Source organism: Dendrobium catenatum, unplaced genomic scaffold (assembly GCF_001605985.2).
Source record: "Dendrobium catenatum unplaced genomic scaffold, ASM160598v2 fragScaff_scaffold_81, whole genome shotgun sequence".
NCBI lineage: Eukaryota > Viridiplantae > Streptophyta > Magnoliopsida > Asparagales > Orchidaceae > Dendrobium > Dendrobium catenatum.
Window position 1 is genome coordinate 385,561 of NW_021318543.1, and position 17,965 is coordinate 403,525.

Here is a 17,965-nt window from a genome sequence, read left to right on the forward strand (position 1 = left end):
GAGATCTAGGTTTTGTTTTGGGCTCTTGGCTTCGCCAAAGACTTTGGAGAGTACGTTCTTCCTCTCGAATTGAAGAACAAATTATATCTTTGCTATTTTATTCGTCTACTAATAAAATACTAGCCTTTGCTTGCGTTGGATCTCAGTTTTCTCGCGTTTCCTCACTGTTTTCCTGTGTAAAGCTGTTGTCCCCTGCTGGAGACAGCAGTTTTTCCCTTGTTCCGCTTCAGTTTTGGCTAGGAATTACTTGATTTCAAGTATTTCCTATCACATTGTTATTATTTTTTTATATTTATAGATTGTGTAAGCTGCTTTCTAGAACTTTTTTCTACTTTTAGTTTTATATGTGGATGTTTATGCTTTACTGAAAAGATGTTTTGTAATTGCTTTCCTAAGTGTTCTTCATAAAATATTCAGAAATTTAAGTTGCACCAATTTGATATTAGAGCATTAGGTTGTCTTGAGTCTCCCTTTCTCTTTAAAATCAACACAAAAAAAGGAAAATCATCAAGCTGAATGGCAAAGAATGATTTTGCAACAAATGACTAATATACAACAACAAATTGAGACAATGGCTAATACTTTAAATGCTCTAAACTTAAAGAATGCTAATCACCAAAACAACAAAATTGAAGAAGAAGCATCATAAGTCCAAAGAAGAGACAATAGACAATGAGATCATGGATAAAAATTGAAGTAAATGAATTTGAAGGAAAATTGAAACCCGAACAATTTATTGAATGGATTGCAAAAATGGATCAATTTTTTGAATGAAAATAATTTCTTAAAAACAAAATGGTCAAGTTTGCTAGCTTAAAATTAATAGGACATGCCTTAACATGGCATGGCAGAAAAACTTACAAAATAATAAAGTTAGAATTGGAAAAGAGAAAATTCAAACATGGAATCACATGAAAGAGAAAATGCGAGAAAAAATTTACCATCTGAGCATGCCCGAACTTTATTCCAAGATCATAACAATCTTCGCCAAGGAACCCGTTCAATAGAAGATTACACTAAAGAATTCTATAAAATGTAATCCCAAAATGACTTAAATGAAACTGAAGAGCGAACTGTAACACGTTATTTCAATGGGTTAAACTGGTCAATCCAAGATCAACTAAATCTTCATTCAAACTTGACGAGGCTTATCATATGACTCTAAAAATTAAAAAACAACAACAACAAAGCAATCAAAAATTTGATCCAATCAAAATGAAATAAACTCTAGGATCGAACACCCAAAAGACACAATGACTCATAGGACCAACCCCCACAAACCCAAATCCACGAGCATCTGAATCTGATAAAGGAAAAGGGGTAGTGGGAAAATGTTAGACCGGTCCAGCCAGTCTGACGGGACCAGCTTACGCCAATTGGGCGGAACTCTTTTGCCTCCAGGAAGAGCCGCAATTTTTTGCCAGCTCAAGGGAGCCGAATAGGAAGGATTTTGAAGGTAGTTTAGGAGGAAAATTGAATGTATGGATTGTTTAGGGATTTATTTTTTATTTGTATGCATTAAATAGTTTGTTTTCCTAGGGTTAGGGCATCTTGAATTTGGCTGAAATTTGAGATCTCTTAGATTTAGGATTTCCTTTGGGCTCTAGCGGCATCTAGAGATTTGGGAGAGATCGATCCTCCCTTGAATAGAGGATCAATTGTATCTTGCTATTTTCCATTTCCCTTTCATCAAATAATACAAATTATCTACTATTTTCGTGGTTTTGTGCGGATTTTTTTGAACAATTCTCGCTATTTCAAAGATTGATAGGAATTCACAAGTGTTTCCTATCAGAAAACCAATAGGACCATGTTACAAATGTGGTTTATATGGACATCTATTAGCAGCTTGTAGGAAAAACAATCCTCCTAGGGCCAACTATATTGAGCAAGAGGATGACCTCGAAAATGAGGAGGAAACTTAATCTGAACAAGAAAATGAGGACGAATCAGAACAAATCAATGTTGAAGGTGATCAAGGAGACCATTATTTAGTTATCCGTAGGGTTTTAACCACCAAAGTTGATACCGGGGACAAATGACTTAGACGAAATATTTTCCGAACTTGTGTTGTAGGAGGAAAACTATGTACCACCCTCATGATTGATAGTGGTAGCTTGAAAAATTTTGTATCACGACTCATGGTAGACAAACTTAAGCTAAAATCCAAGCTACTTGCTAAACCTTACAAGATATTCTGTTTTAAAGGAGAAGAAGTCATTATCACCCAACAATGCAGTGTTAACCTCTCAATTGGAAAATCCTATAAATATCAAGTATTGTGTGACATCATGCTCCTCGAAGCATATCATATTTTACTAGGTCGACACTGACAATTTGACCACAAGACAATTCACAATGGCGAGAAAAACACTTATACTCTAACTCAAGACAACAAACAATTCACTCTATACCCCAAAAGAATATTCTTGACCCTCCAACCGAAACTACCCAATCGACGAAAAAATCAACCACTTCTGAATTACTTCTCAACACCAATGAGCTAACAAATTTTGAAATATCCTATCTAGTGTTAGGAAAAGAATCTGAAAAGACCCAAGAAATTCTCGTGATAATACAACCATTAATCAACGAATATTATGATATAACTCCTGAGGAGTTACTAAATTCATTGCCACCCATGAGAGATATCCAACACCACATTAACCTAGTTTCAAGAGTAACCCTATCCCATCTCCCTCTTTATCAGATGAATCCTTCTGAACACGAAGAATTACATAAGTGATTGAACTTTTAGATAAAGGTTTAATCAAAGAAAGTATGAGTCCATATGCTGTCCCAGCCTTGCTTACAACCAAAAAGGATGGAACTTGGAGAATGTGCATGGACAGTCGAGCCATAAATAAAATAACTATCAAATATAGGTTTCCTATCCCCAGATTGGACAACGTGCTCGACATGCTTAGTGGCGCCAAAAAATTTTTCAAAATTGATTTGCGGAGTGGATATCAACAAATCAGAGTACGACCTAGTGATGAGTGTAAGACAACTTTTAAAACAAAAGAAAGATTATATGAATGGCTAGTCATGCCTTTTGGATTGTCAAACGCCCCAGCACATTTTTGAGAACTATGAATCATATTTTACGACCTTTTATTGAAAAATTTGTGGTAGTTTATTTTGACGACATCTTGATTTACAATATTCATCCTAATGATCATCTTGAACACGTAAAATAAGTCCTACAGACTTTAAGAGAGCAAAATTTATACATCAATTTGAAAAACTGCTCTTTCATGGCTCAAAGTTTAACTTTTATTGGATATATTGTCTCTGCTTATGGTATTAAGATAGGCCCTGTCAAAATAGAAGCTATTTAAAGCTGGCCAACCCCGAAAAATATTAGTGAAGTTTGAAGATTCCATGGTTTAACATCCTTTTATTGTAGGTTTATGAAAAACTTTAGTACCTTGATTGCACCCATCACTGATTGTTTGAAAAAGGAACTTTTAAATGGACACGTGAAGCTGAAAAAGTATTTCAATAGATTAAAATAAAAATAAGCCAAGCAACCCATTTAACTTACCATATTTTGATAAATGTTTGAGGTGGACTGTAATGCAAAAAAGCCGACCCATTGCTTACTTTAGTGAAAAACGTAATGATACCCAATCTCGATATTCAACATATGATGTGGAATTCTATGCAATTGTTCAGGCCCTGAAATTTTGGAGATGTTACCTTATTCAAAGGGAATTTGTGTTAAATAATGATCATGAAGTGCTCTGATTTTTAGGGCGCTCTGATTTTTAGGCTCTCAAAAGAACTTAAGTATAAGACATGCCAAATGGACATCATTCCTATAAGAATACACTTTTCATCTTAAACATGAAGTAGGAATAGTGAATAAAGTTGTTGATGCTCTAAGTAGACAAGCCCATTTGTTGGCAACCCTTTACCCGACCATAATTTCCCTGGATTTCTTAAAAGAAAATTATGCCACTGATCCATATTTTAAAATATTTGAGAATCATGTTGCGTTCTAGTAGAACGGATCTCTCGGCTCAATTTACCATTCAATAAGGATTTTTTTTAAAGGAACTAGGCTTTGTATCACCCAAAGTTCTCTACGTGAACAACTTATTCAAGAACTTCACAGTGGAGGATTAGGATGACATTTTGGCCTAGGAAAATCATTGCCTTAGTCGAAGAAAAATATTATTGGCCCCACATGCGAAAACAAATAACTGAATTCGTAAGACAATGTAAAATATGTCGATCATTTAAGGGAACATCTTAAAACACTGGTTTATATACTCCCCTCCCGATTCTGAACATGGGAAGATATCACTATGGACCTCATCTTAGGTTAGCCTGTTACAGCCCTAAAATTTGACTATGTGTTTGTTGTTGTTGATTGATTTAGTAAAATGACACATTTCATTCCTTGTAAGAAAACTTCTGATGCATCTCATATTGCTTATTTTTTAAAGAAATTATAAGTCTACACGACATACTTTGAACTTTTACATCAGATAGAGATACTAGGTTTTTAAATCTTTTTTGGAGACCACTTTGGTCAAAATTAGGAACAACAATCCAATTTAGTAGTGCATTTTATCCACAAACTGATGGGCTAACTGAGGTAGTAAACAGGAGTTTGGGAAACTTGGTTAGGTGCCTTGCATGAGAAAAATCATCCCAGTGCCCTACACCATAATGGCCGACTTCATCATACTTGACAGTTGACACCTCGACAATCCCCAATGCCATCTTTGGTTGACCTCTCCTAAACACATTTAAGGTGATTGTCTCAACTTATCATTTGGGGGTTAAATTTACTGCAAGCGGCTAAGTTTTTACCATTCAAGATCTATTGCAATCTTGGGCATGCTATCTAAAGATAGTCTGATTTGCCCTACAGGCAGTTGTGCAACTTGAGTTCAACAGGGGAGTTGGCCTTGAAACCTTTGACGCCATAAAAGAAGTTATCCTCTTAGGGAGTTGGCCTTGTTACGTTGTCTTGAATCTAATAGAGTCTATCTACTTCTAGGTCCAAAAGATGCGAGAGGCTAATGATTCATTCAGAAGTAAATTGTTCTTTTCCTTAACTTTCTTTTGCCAAAGCTATTTTGGTCTCAAAACTCTGTAAGCATAAAACATAATAATAATAAATTTAAATGACGCTTAACACTTAAATTATGCTCAATATTAATAAATTTAAATGATCCTTAATTTTCTCTTTCCAAAGCTATTTTGCTACAACTTAAATGATGCTTAATACCTTCTTTTGGTTTTTTTATTATGGACATTTGTTTTCTTGTATTACTTTGTTTACGTCTACCTTGGCAAATTGGTATGAAGTAATCCCAAGTCCTGTTTGACAAAGAAGCTAAATTCTTATAGAATGCAAATAATTCTTATAATATCATTCATATTGTTGGAAGTTAGAAAGCTATTTGATTTGATAAAAAAAAGAATGCAGAATAAAAAAATGCAGTTAAAAAGAATGTATTATATTTAAAATGTTTGAAATTTTTTGGATGAGTGTAAAATGAATGCATGAGATTACTTTTTTTTGTTTGGTTTGAAGTAAAATGAATGCAATATAAAGTCAAAAAAGGCGGTGGTTGGCCAACGACATAGGGTGGCTAGCGGTTGCTAGTGGCGGGCGGTGGCTAGTGGCGGCGGTTGGCGGGCTGCGACAACAGTGGTGGCCGGTGGCTAGCAACAGTAGTGGTCCGACGATGGTGGTAGTGGAAGGTGGTGGCATCTGATTATGTCAAAAGGTGGTGGTGGAAGGTGGTGGCAGTCGATTGTGTCAAGTGGTGGTGGTGGATGATGACTGACTGTGGCAATGTTAGTAGATGCAACTGAAATGGGTGTTTACAAGGTATCTTGATTGCAGAGAAAATATTTTTTGCTCAAAATTAGACGAGTTTACTTGATCTCAATAATTAGCACATTATTCCAAATATGATAAAATATAACAATAATGCATTCAATTTCTTCTTCCATCTTTTTCAATAAAGATGCATTTGGGATAATTATTTCACGGCTTCATCTTATACTTGCATTGAATCAAACGGGATGATTAAATATCAAATCAAGAGAAGTTTTTTGTTATTTCTCCTGCAGGCACAAAGTGACAATGAGCTTGCAGAAGCTTTGAATGTGAGAGCTCTGGTCACAGCGATCAAGAACTTGGAAGCAAAAGTAAGCCAACATCTCTAAAGAATTAACAGCTAAAGTACAAAAAATTTTGTTCATAATGCAAAAGATTATTTTCCCTTTTTAACGAAGGAAAAAAGCACCACTTATATGATTGGATTTTTTTCCTCTCATTTTAATGAAAAAGTAATGGTTTGTTTACAATTTGGTGTTCTCTTTACCAAAAATTATTTATTTTTTCCCCTCTCATTTTAATGAAAACCTCCTTTATGTGATCATTTTTTTGTAAAAATTATTAATTGAGATTGTCCGATATGTCCGGAGGTCAATTCAAATGCGCAACGTCACCTAATATACAATAGATTTGATGACATGGCATGTCTGAATTGACCTTTGAATACGGTTGAACTTTGCACAGAATAATCTCTCCATTTTTTTTGATTAATTTTGAATGTGCATCCAAGCTTATTTATCAAATAAGGGTGGTGCTTGGAGAACACTAAAACGTCTTTATAATTTTATTAAGCTGATTATAAAATTATTATAGAAAAAAGAAGTTAACTATTCTAATAAAAAAACAATTTTCTAATATTTTTTTAATAAATGATTAATAAATAAAATTATAATTGTGTCTGAAAACTAAATTAGCTAAAATCATATTCCAAACAAATCCTAAATCTAATACAAAAGGAGTTCAACTAATATCAACAATTATTGGTATTTAATGGCCTAAAATTTAGTCCATATTATTTTTTATAATTATTAAGATTATATATATATATGAAGTGCTTGAAAATAAATTATTCATTTACATCATAAGTTACTTCATCAATTACATTATTTTATTTCTCGGTGAAATATTTAATATTTATTTCTTGGTGAAATATTTAATATTGAGTGAAATATCTTATCACATAAACTATATATAATTGCCTTTTACATTTTATATAAAAACTATGTTTAACATTAAAATATATGCATGAAAAAATATTTTTTAAATAAATTAATATTAATAATGTTTATAAATAAATATAAAATTTACATATTTTATGATATTTATGTAAATGAACCTTTAATATTTTTTTTTAAACGGAGCGTAATTCAGCGGAACCTAGCGAGGCCATTCATTGGCATCTGACCCACACTTGTTTTGCTCCACTGAAGAGGCGAGACCGTAATAGAGAGGATTCGAACCCGAGATGGGGGATTTCCAACCGTGCTCGTCCATCAACCACCGTAAACCTCGGCGAGTAAAATTATAATTTTCAATGGCTGGCATGGCATTATAGATTGTCACTTGAAAAAAAAAAAATCAAATTAAACTTTGTTTAAAACCATAAAAACATCTCATCAAAAAACATTTGAAAACTAACAAAGAAAACAAAATAAAAATAATATTATAACTGTGTAAAGCTATGAAAAAACAATCTCAAATGTACCTTCACCCAATAATAACCAGAATTACAAATGATTCTGTCTTACCTTCAGCAACACAGATTGTTTCACAGTTTCCAAAGAGCCTGAGCTTGTGGCTATAAATGGAGCTTTTATTCTGTACGGATGCCGGACGGGTCTCCCGTCCGGTTAAGCACTGGGTATCCAACGGTATCGAGTGCGAGTACCGAGCTGGATACTCATCAATGAGATGACGTGGCACATTTCTATAAATGTGAACTGCAATTACAAAACAAAGTTGATATATGTTGACATCACATCACAATCTATCAGCAGAAGAGAGAACATTTCTGGAGGAGTCATCCAATGGTAAATTTATGAAACCAATAAATTCTGCTTGATTCAACAAAAGGAGAAGCAGGCATAGATAAGCAGATATCAAACAGAAAACCAAAAAAAAATCCAGGCCAAACAAGATTAAACATATTAATTCTGAGCCACAGGTAGAAACTAAAAGTGCAAGAGGCTATTACATGAATAAGGGTGAAAATAATTTAGAATTCAATAATCTACTGATATCTTAAACTCTTACTGTGGTTACATGTAGCAGAAAAATGAAGTTTTAAAGAAAATGCCAAATTTCACAAACAAATTTGTTGATAAGCAAAGTAAATATCCAAGTGAGAGGATAAGAAGTTGGTAGGTTCAAATGTATATATGCAATGAAAAAAAAATAATAATAATCATTTAAGAAACTTTCAAGTAGATGTTAGCTCAGCTTTAAAGACAAAATAAGAGTAATGTTGTGCTGCCTAATTCAAGAAAAATTATTACGTGCGGATGCCGAACACGTTTGGACGTCAATCAGGAGCCGCCACATCACCCAATACACAGTACATTACGTGACGTAGCGACTCTTGATTGACCTTTGGATACGTTCGGCATCCGCATGTAATAATCTTTTCTAATTCACAGTCACATAAGATTATTAAACTCTATTTTTCTTTATTTCTTAGTGACAACACACAGAGTTTATTTGAGAGCTTTGAGTTGAAAAGCATAGCCACTTTTCAAAAGGCACTTCTCATCTCAACCATAAAACCTGAAACAAAAATCAAATAACTATTAAGGGGACTGAAATCAATAAATAACCATCCACAAGTCTCTTTATTTGACTGATAATCATAGGCAGAAATAAGAATAGAATCAACTCATGGCAAAAACATTAAAAAGAAGTAATCTTGGGACCAATTGGGTAAAATGATAAGTACCTTAATAGAAAGAAACAAAAATGCTGTGTTGCCAAACTATAGGCAATAAAAAGTACTGATATGTCATATATTGCAATAAATTTATGCAAACAAAGTAAAGTCATGAGATGGTAGCAAGAAAAAGTGTTAAGTCATCAATAAGCAAATAATTCAAACTCCTAATAGAAAATTCTTAGTAGCCAAGTAAAATAGAAGACCATGAAAAGCAGCAAAGCAAGGCAAGCTTAAGCCACCACCAAAGCACCAATTAACATACAACAGCAACTCACAGGAGCTATCCCTTAAGTTATAATCTCAAGCTAACATTACATAAAAGACTAATTAATAGACAATGAGAAGAGACCTGCATTCCAAGAAAAATTGAAGAAAATACAAGAGACATGAAGGAAAAGCTTAAGACCCTAAAGCTAATAGAAGAGGTCAGAACCATGAGATTTTCCAAACTAAGTAGAGGAGCTAGAGCCAGGTCCATTAAGCATCTTGTCCACTTTCTGAAGAAGGCCCTGCATCTCATCAACCAGATTGTCCCTTGCCTCAGGTTTCAACCCATCTGAAGATGAACCAGTAATGTTGACAGGGGAAGAAGACCAAGCAAGGGTCGAAATCATTGTTTCTAGGCTTTTTCTGATGTATGGAAGTGCAGGCTTAAGAACTGCAGACTTTTGATCAGGACTTGGCTGTGAAGGAGAGATAACATCAGAAATTTGCAGTGAGGTGGAGACAAGATCATGATTTGTCTGTGAAGAATTGACAAGGTTTTCAGACAAGTAATGGAGGCGGTAGGTGGCAACCGATCCGTAGGGGCCGGCTTTATCTTTAAACGCATTTTCAGCATCTGCGACATTTGCAAACACGACACGAGCTGAGTTTGATTCTTCAAACAACTCAATCCCGGTGTCGATCAAAGCACCATACTTGCTATATGAGGTAATAAGATCTTCTATAGAAGGAATAGCAATGCCGGAATGAAAGGTCAACTGAAGAGCAGCCTGTCTTCCATAAATAGGGTCAACCCTCTTGGCCTTCCTCCTTCCAGGCTTCACTTTATGAGGACCAGCACCAACCTTCTTCTTGGGACCTGATTCACCTCCTTCAAGACATTTCTGAAAACTTTTGCCATTAGCATCTTCCTTACTTCCTCTCTTTTTCTCATTCATTAAAACTGGTTTCTGTGAATTTATAGCAACATTCTTGCAAACTTTCTCTTTCTTTTTAGGACCACCATCATGAAAACTGCTTACAATCTGAAGATCCACATTCACTGGTGCTTCTCCATTGGCATCATTCTTGCCTCTTTTCCTACCCCTTCTCTGTTTGCATTCACCTGAAGCATGTACCATATGGAGATCTGAATCAGCTGGAGCTGTTTTGATGGTTCCATCGTTTAACTCCTTTTTCCTTCTAGCCATTTCTTTCACTTTGCCTTCATCTAAAGAATTGGCAAGAAAATGATCTGAATCAACAGGAGCTCCTTGGTTGGTTCCATTCTTATTATTTCCAGTATTTTGTTCTGTGTCACCTTCATCTAAACCATCTTCCATGTGTAAATCCAAATTAAAGGTAGCTCCTTGGCCTGCCCCATCCTTTGATGTCTTCTTCCTTCGAGGCCTTTGTTTCTCCCTATTATTCTTCTTTTGTTTAGAATCTAAGTCATTAGACCTGTCAGTTCCATTCTTGTGACTTCTCTTTAGTTCTTCAGGATCCAGCTTAGTTTTCTGATCTGCTCCACGCTTGCTATTACTCTTCCGCTGTTTAAAATCCAAATCAGTTTCCTTATAAGCTCCATACTTGCTATTCCTCTCATTACATTTCCCAGAATTATCCACAGCATCTTCAGTTTTAGCTATAGATTCAGGAAACGGTTTCTTGTAACCCTCAATGTCATCACCTCCAGAGAAGTTAGACTTTCTATAAACAGCAAAGAAGTACTTGATAAATTTTGCAGATCGGTTCCCTTTCAGATGAAGAGGATTCTCTGCAACAGCAACAAATTCTGAAAAAAACTCAATAGTCGGCATCCTTTCAATTTTCAGCAAAAAACTCTTATCATCATCTTCTTCGCCGCTGTGATCAGTAAAGTATCCAGCTTTTCTTGGAATCTTCTCCTCCAGATTCTTTGGTAAGGTGGCCAAAAACTTGCCCACCTCTCTCAAATTAGTATATGGAGGTGACAAATACTTGCTCTTCTTCCTTTCCCTTCTCCCTGAGCTAGAGCCAGCCTCTTCTTCTGCCTTCAACACTTCAAACTTTTCCTTGCTCTTGCGCTTCTTTGACCGCAAAATCCTCTGCTCCACCACCACCTCTCCCTCACCCTCATCATCATCAACCTCTAATACATCCAAATCCATCTCGGCAATTGGCTTTGTCATGCTTCTCCTCCTCCTCTTCGACGCCCCAATAACCAAGCCCTCCTCTTCTTCCTCCTTGCCACCAACCATTTCTACAGGCAACGCATCAAGATCAATCTTATCAACCAAATCCTCTATCGCTCGTCGTCTATGAAACTCCCATGAATCTCCCTGCATCAAAATCTTTCCAAAGGCAAACACCCAACTCTTCAACTGCAAAGTCTGGAGCACATTCACCACAAAAACATCCCTCGCGGCATCCATAATCCAATCCATAAGCTCCATCACCGAAAGGTTAGCAATAGGAACCTTTTTGCTGCCAACTTCTAGCACCGGCTTCGGACGGGCCTCAATGGGCACACAATGGCATGTCATCTCCAGCCCCAGACTTTTCTCAATCTCCTTCATACAGCTTTCAAGAGCACGCACAAAGCTACTCGAGTTGCTCTGCCTAGACATTTCATCAAACACCTTGAGAAAAGGTTTCAGTTGCTTTGGTTCGCACCAGGCTAAGGTGTCGTAGTCTCCAAAGTAAGAGACTAGAACAGATTCCTTCTTCATCTCAGGCGAGACAAGCGCCGGCCACCATAACGTGCCTTTGACTTTTGCCCAGACGAACTCGCCGGCGACGAACGGAGTATTCACAACAGCATTGTACTCCGTCTGCGCTAGGGTTTCCGCTCCAAGATCGGAGCTTTCGGTGGGAAGCGGATCGGGGGTTAGGGTTTCGGAGGGTACAAGGTTTTCCATTTATGCTCGACGGAGGAAGATGGCGGAAAAGGCCGGGTGGATAGCGAAAAAAACAAAGGTAAAAATATAAATTTGGGATGGGGGAAGTGACGAAAAGGGGATTGCAAGGGGAGTGGGATATGTAAAATTACCTGAAATAATGGATTTTTACGGAAAATTCCATCGTGATCTTCGCGCCGGCGGCGAGAGCAAGAGTGAGAGCGGAGGAGTGTGAAGGAGATGGAGAAGAACGAAGAAGAAGGCAGTGCAGCACCAAGGAATTATGCGAGCTAAGGACGTTGTGCAGGTGATTCAATCCTATGCCAACTCATGCGATCATAATTTCATTTACTGTAACTGAAAACAGTTTGATTGCTTTGAGATTCGTGTAAATTGAATTTATCTGCGACCCATAACAGCTGGTTAATCGTGTACTGATAGAAGCTTCAAGGTATTCGATCTACTTCAATATTCGTGCAAATTTTGATGGACCACTCAGATCTCGACTCGGTCGGGACCGAATCAAATTTAATAAATTAAGTCCAATTTTAAATAAAAATTAGAAATAATATTTGTTAACACTCTTAAAAATTGAATAATTTATGCACATTTTCAACAGCTAATAGAGTAATGTTAACAAAATAATAATAATAATAATAATTTTGATATCATATTTATAGTTTGTTATGTGTCAATATATTGACACGACCTGAAAACCCAATCTGAACCTGATTAGAAAATTTCGGGTTATGGATAACTCATTTGAGAATGGGTTGTGTTCAGGATTTCGACTCGTTTGTAAAATCGGATCTGGTTCGGGTTGACCCGGAAACCCGAAACCAACTCAGGTTTGACCCGAAAACCTTGCTGCTGCTCTCCGGCGCTCGTCTCGCATGAGTAAGACTCACATCGCATTCGAACTCAGCCCGTGCTCTGTGCTCGTTTCTCATGAATCGCGTCGCATTCGGACTCTGGCCGCGTCGCATTTGGATTCAACCTCGCGCTCTAGCTGCCGGCGACCTCTTCTGGGACAGGAATTGGCTGAATAAACACTCAAACGAAAGAAATCCCGGTTGCCATCAATGGATTTACGGAATTTGGCTGAATAAACGCGCAAACGGAAGAAAGCTCTCGTCAAGTCGAATGCTTACAAGTCGGGTTCGGTTTGGGAAAAGTGACCCGATTTCCAAACCAGGTCAGGTTCAGATTGGTTTAAAATCTACCGGGTCAAAATCAGGTTGGATCCGAACCCGACCCGTGGACACCTAAGTGTTCAATCAAAATGGTAAGAATAAAGTTAGACCTTTATTCCAAGCTCTTACTATTTCTCTATTGAATTAGTTTCAATTCTTATACGCTTCTCAGCTTGTTCATTGATATGAACATCAAAACTTTCACTTCATTTATATGTCAATGGACATTTAGCTCATATTTCCGTCAAATATTTCATTTTGCGTGCGAAAACAATAAAGATGAAGCTAGTCTTTCTTTTGAGCTCTCACTATTTTGGCGAATTATTATGTCCGGTCACCGGACGTCCGGACACCCAATCAGACGTGCCACGTCATCCGAATACACTGGGTCCCGTTGTATTTTAATGACGTGGTGCGTCTGAATTGGTGTATGGACAAATCCAAATACCAGACGTAATAATTTGCCCACTATTTTATCGTAAAATTAAATTTAGTTGGATCGTTTCGGTTCTTATATGTTTTTAAGTTCAATCACCGATTTATATTTTATAGGGCGATTTTGAGATGAAATGCATTGGTTCTGTTTTTTCATATCTTATTTTAAATAATGGTCAGTTGTTACTATTTTTTTTGTGGAATTAATGTGTAATAGTTGTAAGGAAAGTAGATCGTTTAAAAGTCGTCAAAATTAGACTTTTTTTGCCTTTTTAAGAAGTCGCATAATAAGATTTAATTTGGAATATTTTTTTTTATTGTTTTCTACAACAACTTTTTGATGTGGGGAAAATATTTGAAGAAGATAAATCTAAGAGCTAAATAGCTCAAACACCTAAAAACAGTGAAAAATAATGTTTCAATTTCAAAAATATTCATTAATATATCTCTTCTTACAACCATTCTATTTATACTAATCAAGTACAGAAGCTTAGAGACACATAGAAGGTTCTAGAAACAGCTAACAAATTAAAATTGTAATGCATAAGGAGCATTTTTACTAAGATGCTATGTACATTCTTCGTAATGCTGCATCATTCTCTTCCCGTATGAAGAAAGCGAAGCAGGGGGTGGAGTCGGGATGGATCTGAGACGGAGCATGCAGGATGGAACACACAGGCGTGTGGGTGAGGCAAGAAGTTCGGGACGACACAGTCACGTATGGAGAGTGATGCTGGTGCGAGTAGTGTTGTGTGGGCGAAGACAATCGAGCACGGGGTGTGTGCTTGGGCAGGCTTGGGTCTAAGTGCGTGGGAGGTGGACGAAAGACAAAAGACTAGTGTGCATAAGGAAGACGAGCGTGCAGAACTAAGTACGGCTTGAACATGCAGGATGCAAAGGAGAGGGCGGGAGTAGAACTGAATCGCAGAAAGTGTCTGGTTGTCGTTGGTTCAAATTGAATTGTCAGTATGGTTGTCGGCTGATGGAGGTCGAATCACTAGTATGATTGCCGACTGATGGAGATTGCCTTGTGGCGCACACGGGCACTGCCCACAAAAAGTATCAAAACCCCGATCATCATCAAGGGTTGTATATATGTTTTCCTTCATCCATGGTCTTCCTCAAGCATCCAAATTTTGATCGTCGTCAAGGATTACAATGGCTCTGATACCATATGACGTGGGGAAAATACCTGAAGAAGATAAATATAAGAGTTAAACATCTCAAACACCTAAAAACAGTGAAATACTGTTTCAATTATAAAATTATTCATTCATATATCCCTTCTTACAATCATTCTATTTATATTAATCAAGTAGAGAAACATAAAATGTTCTATAAACAACTAACAAACTAAAATAATTATGTCTAAGTAGCATTTTTACTAAGATGTTCTGCATTACTTTTTATCAAAAAAAAAATTGAAAGCAGCGAAAAAATTTATGATAAAAAAGCTGTTCAAAATGAGGCTTAGCCCTCTTATAGCTATCACAATAGTAAGTTTGATAATAAAAAAAAAACACTTCTTGCAGTTAGCACTGCTCATTATTAAAGGAACTAAAAATTGTAATGCTTTAATGTGTTATTCAGCTAAGAAATAATGTGAAATAGCAAAAAACAACTAATACAAAAGATTTGGAAACAAAAGATACTTCTTTTTCAGATATTTTGATAAGATGAGGAGCGAGAAGTTTGGAACAAAATAGCTTATTAGTAACTTGATATTGTTCTTAACTCTTTGTTCAAGTTATATAATAGTCTTAGACTTCCGTTTGAGATAACTTTTTTGCAGCTTCTTAAAGAAGCTTTTTAGTATAAAAAGAAAAAATTTTGGACAAAAAAGTTGCTTTGAGAAGTGATACGTCCTCAAAAATTGCCTTGATCAAGCACGAATCTCGTGGCACATTCGAGTTGAAAACTTTCAAAATTAAATTTGGGATCATATGAATTCCAATTTCAGCAAACTTATAGTCAAACTGAACATCTCAAAGAGACGAACAAAACAACACCAAAATTGTTCCAATGCAAGCCCAAATGGGTCTAAATTGGGGCCCGAACCATATTTTGAAGGGTTAAAGTATTATTCGAACAATAAAATGATATCCAAATATGACATGCTTATAGTCAAATCAAGCGTCTCAGCAAGACGAATCCAACGAGCCCAAGATCAATGAATTCCGACATCGTTAAGGCACATAAAAAGTTGAAAAACTCTCTACAATCGGGGAATCAATACGAGCCATCCGATGGAGCACTCCGAACATGCCCCGGATCTTCTCTAGGTTTACGGGATGTCCCACTCATGAAAATCTATGAATATAACCCCAATCTCTACCCTGGCCGCCGACCACTACTGGACCTTCGCCTGGCTGACGACTACCGCCGGACATTAGCCCGGCCATTGTTGGGCCACTGCCCAGCCAACGACTGCAGCTGGACCACTGTCGGACCTCTGCGTGGCCGCTGACCGCCGCCAGACTTTAGCGCAACCTTCGTCGAACCACCGCCCGGCCGCCTTACGCCGCCGTACCTCCGCACGATTGCCGGACTTCAATCCGACCTTTGTCGAACTACCGCCAGGCCGCCGGACCTCTGCCCGACCGACGACCGCCGCCAGACTTTAGTCTGACCTTCATTGGACCACAGCCCGACCACCGACAACACGCCGGACCTTCGCCCGATCGACGACCGCCACTGGACTTCAACCCGACCTTCATCGGACTACATTGTCAGCTGAATTTCTGCACAAAAACCGTCGAACTTCCGCCCGACCGCTGTCAGACCTTTCATTAGCTCTCCAAATTAATGTAATATGACCACCTCTAAATCGAGGGATGGGTCAGCCCTTGTAATTAACTCAATTTTAGTGGATTCTTTTCACCTGGGGCAAGGCCCCGTGGTGTTTCCCTCTTTGGGCTTTCCACGTAAAAAAGTTCGGGTGTTTTCCTTCTCCCTTTCTGCTTGCGTGTTGGATCTTCGTACAATGCTAAGACGCTAAACTTTATTTTCTCTACCGCTGCGAATATTCATGGACGCAACAAGAAGCAATAAGAAAGCCGTACCAAACAAAGTCTTAGATATTCATATGTGGAGATATTTCAACTTGATATGTAAGAAACTTTTTTTAAAAAAATAATTTTAGAAGAAGAAAAAATAAATAAACAAACTAAATTAAATTCATATGAAGCAATGAAGAATTTTGATCTTTGAAATTTTGATTTAAGGTGTTATTTTCAACACTTCAGTTTAATATTGAATCTCTACAATTGATTATTATATTTTCTTTCGAGATAGTTATAAATAAAAAAATATCACAAGAATTCTAAGCAAATGTAAGGTTGAGGTTATCTACTTTTATCCCTTTATTAATAATTTTTTTATGCAATATTAGCAGTGATGAGAATTCTCATTTTATTGAACATAAGTAATACAAACTAACTTATTTGTTAAAGGAGAAAAATTAAAAAGTTATAAGAAAATTATATGAATTTGTTTAATTATTTTAAATATGGAGTTATGAACAATCTATACTGCCAAATTATTAATAAAAAGGGGGATTTACATACTTGCCACTTTATTATATCTATATTACATATTTAACACCAACAAATTAAATATTACATTTCTACCACCTAAATACTAATTTTACAACATAAATACCACTCCAGTCTTCACTCCGTCGGACCATCGTCCGTCCGCCTCTTCGCAAAGGAGAAATGCCAAATTGGCTGGAAAGATTTCGGTCTTTGAAGAAATAAGTGCAAAGGAGCCAATTGACCTCTCTGCTTCCAGTTATATACATTTTTTATGTTGAACGATGGAGAAAACCCAAGCCTTTATTTTCATAAGGAAGATGTTCTGCTATGCATGCTTCCCCTGTTCCATATCTATTCCCTTAACTCTGTTTTGCTTTGTGGGCTGCATGCGGCTCAGCTATTGTGACAATGAAGAATTATGTCTTCGTGAAGTTGATGGAGTTGGCGGAGAAGTACAGGATTACGGTGGCGCCATTTGTGCCGCCCATAGTGGTGGAGATAGCGAAGAGTGAGGCGGTGGACAGCTATGACTTATCATCGATGAGGATGGTGATGCCAGGGGCGGCACCAATGGGAAGAAATTGCAGGAAACACTTACGACTAAGCTTCCTAACGCTAAACTTGGACATGTACGTTGATAGTGTTCATGATAACGATTACGTCGTCAGTTTTCGACTGGGCACGAAGGCGATCGGCGAGGATATCGAAGGCCAGCAGCAGCCAGCCGCTAAGAGGCGGACAATGGTCGAAATGCGGAAGGAAGAGACGGAGTGAACACTGAGTGGTATTTCTGTTGTAAAATTAGCATTTGAGTGGTAGGAATGTAATATTTAACTTTTTGGTGTTAAATATATAATATAGATATAATAAATAATTTTCCCTAATAAAAATAGTTTATTGCCTTTTAAAAATTTCCTTTAAATATA

The 17,965-nt window shown here is 37.0% G+C and overlaps 3 protein-coding genes across 3 annotated transcripts in view; 2 read left to right on the forward strand and 1 right to left on the reverse strand.

The window, feature by feature from the left end:
* Window positions 1-6,336, forward strand: part of LOC110096492 — a 24,766-nt gene extending 18,430 nt beyond the window's left edge. Inside the window, exon 2 of the mRNA XM_020822475.2 lies at window positions 6,100-6,336. Within this exon, the coding sequence (XP_020678134.1) occupies window positions 6,100-6,195 (96 nt within the window). The 3' untranslated portion in view covers window positions 6,196-6,336. The remainder of the gene's footprint in view (window positions 1-6,099) is intronic.
* Window positions 6,337-8,944: 2,608 nt separating this feature from the next.
* On the reverse strand, window positions 8,945-12,168 carry LOC110096505. The gene has a single exon (XM_020822499.2). The coding sequence runs from the start codon at window positions 11,894-11,896 to the stop codon at window positions 9,242-9,244; it is 2,655 nt and encodes an 884-aa protein (XP_020678158.1). The 5' UTR covers window positions 11,897-12,168; the 3' UTR covers window positions 8,945-9,241.
* A 4,948-nt stretch (window positions 12,169-17,116) lies between these two features.
* On the forward strand, window positions 17,117-17,910 carry LOC114580041 (4-coumarate--CoA ligase-like). The gene has a single exon (XM_028696477.1). It carries the CDS (start codon window positions 17,448-17,450, stop codon window positions 17,811-17,813), a length of 366 nt encoding a protein of 121 aa, XP_028552310.1. The 5' UTR covers window positions 17,117-17,447; the 3' UTR covers window positions 17,814-17,910.
* Window positions 17,911-17,965: the final 55 nt, after the last annotated feature.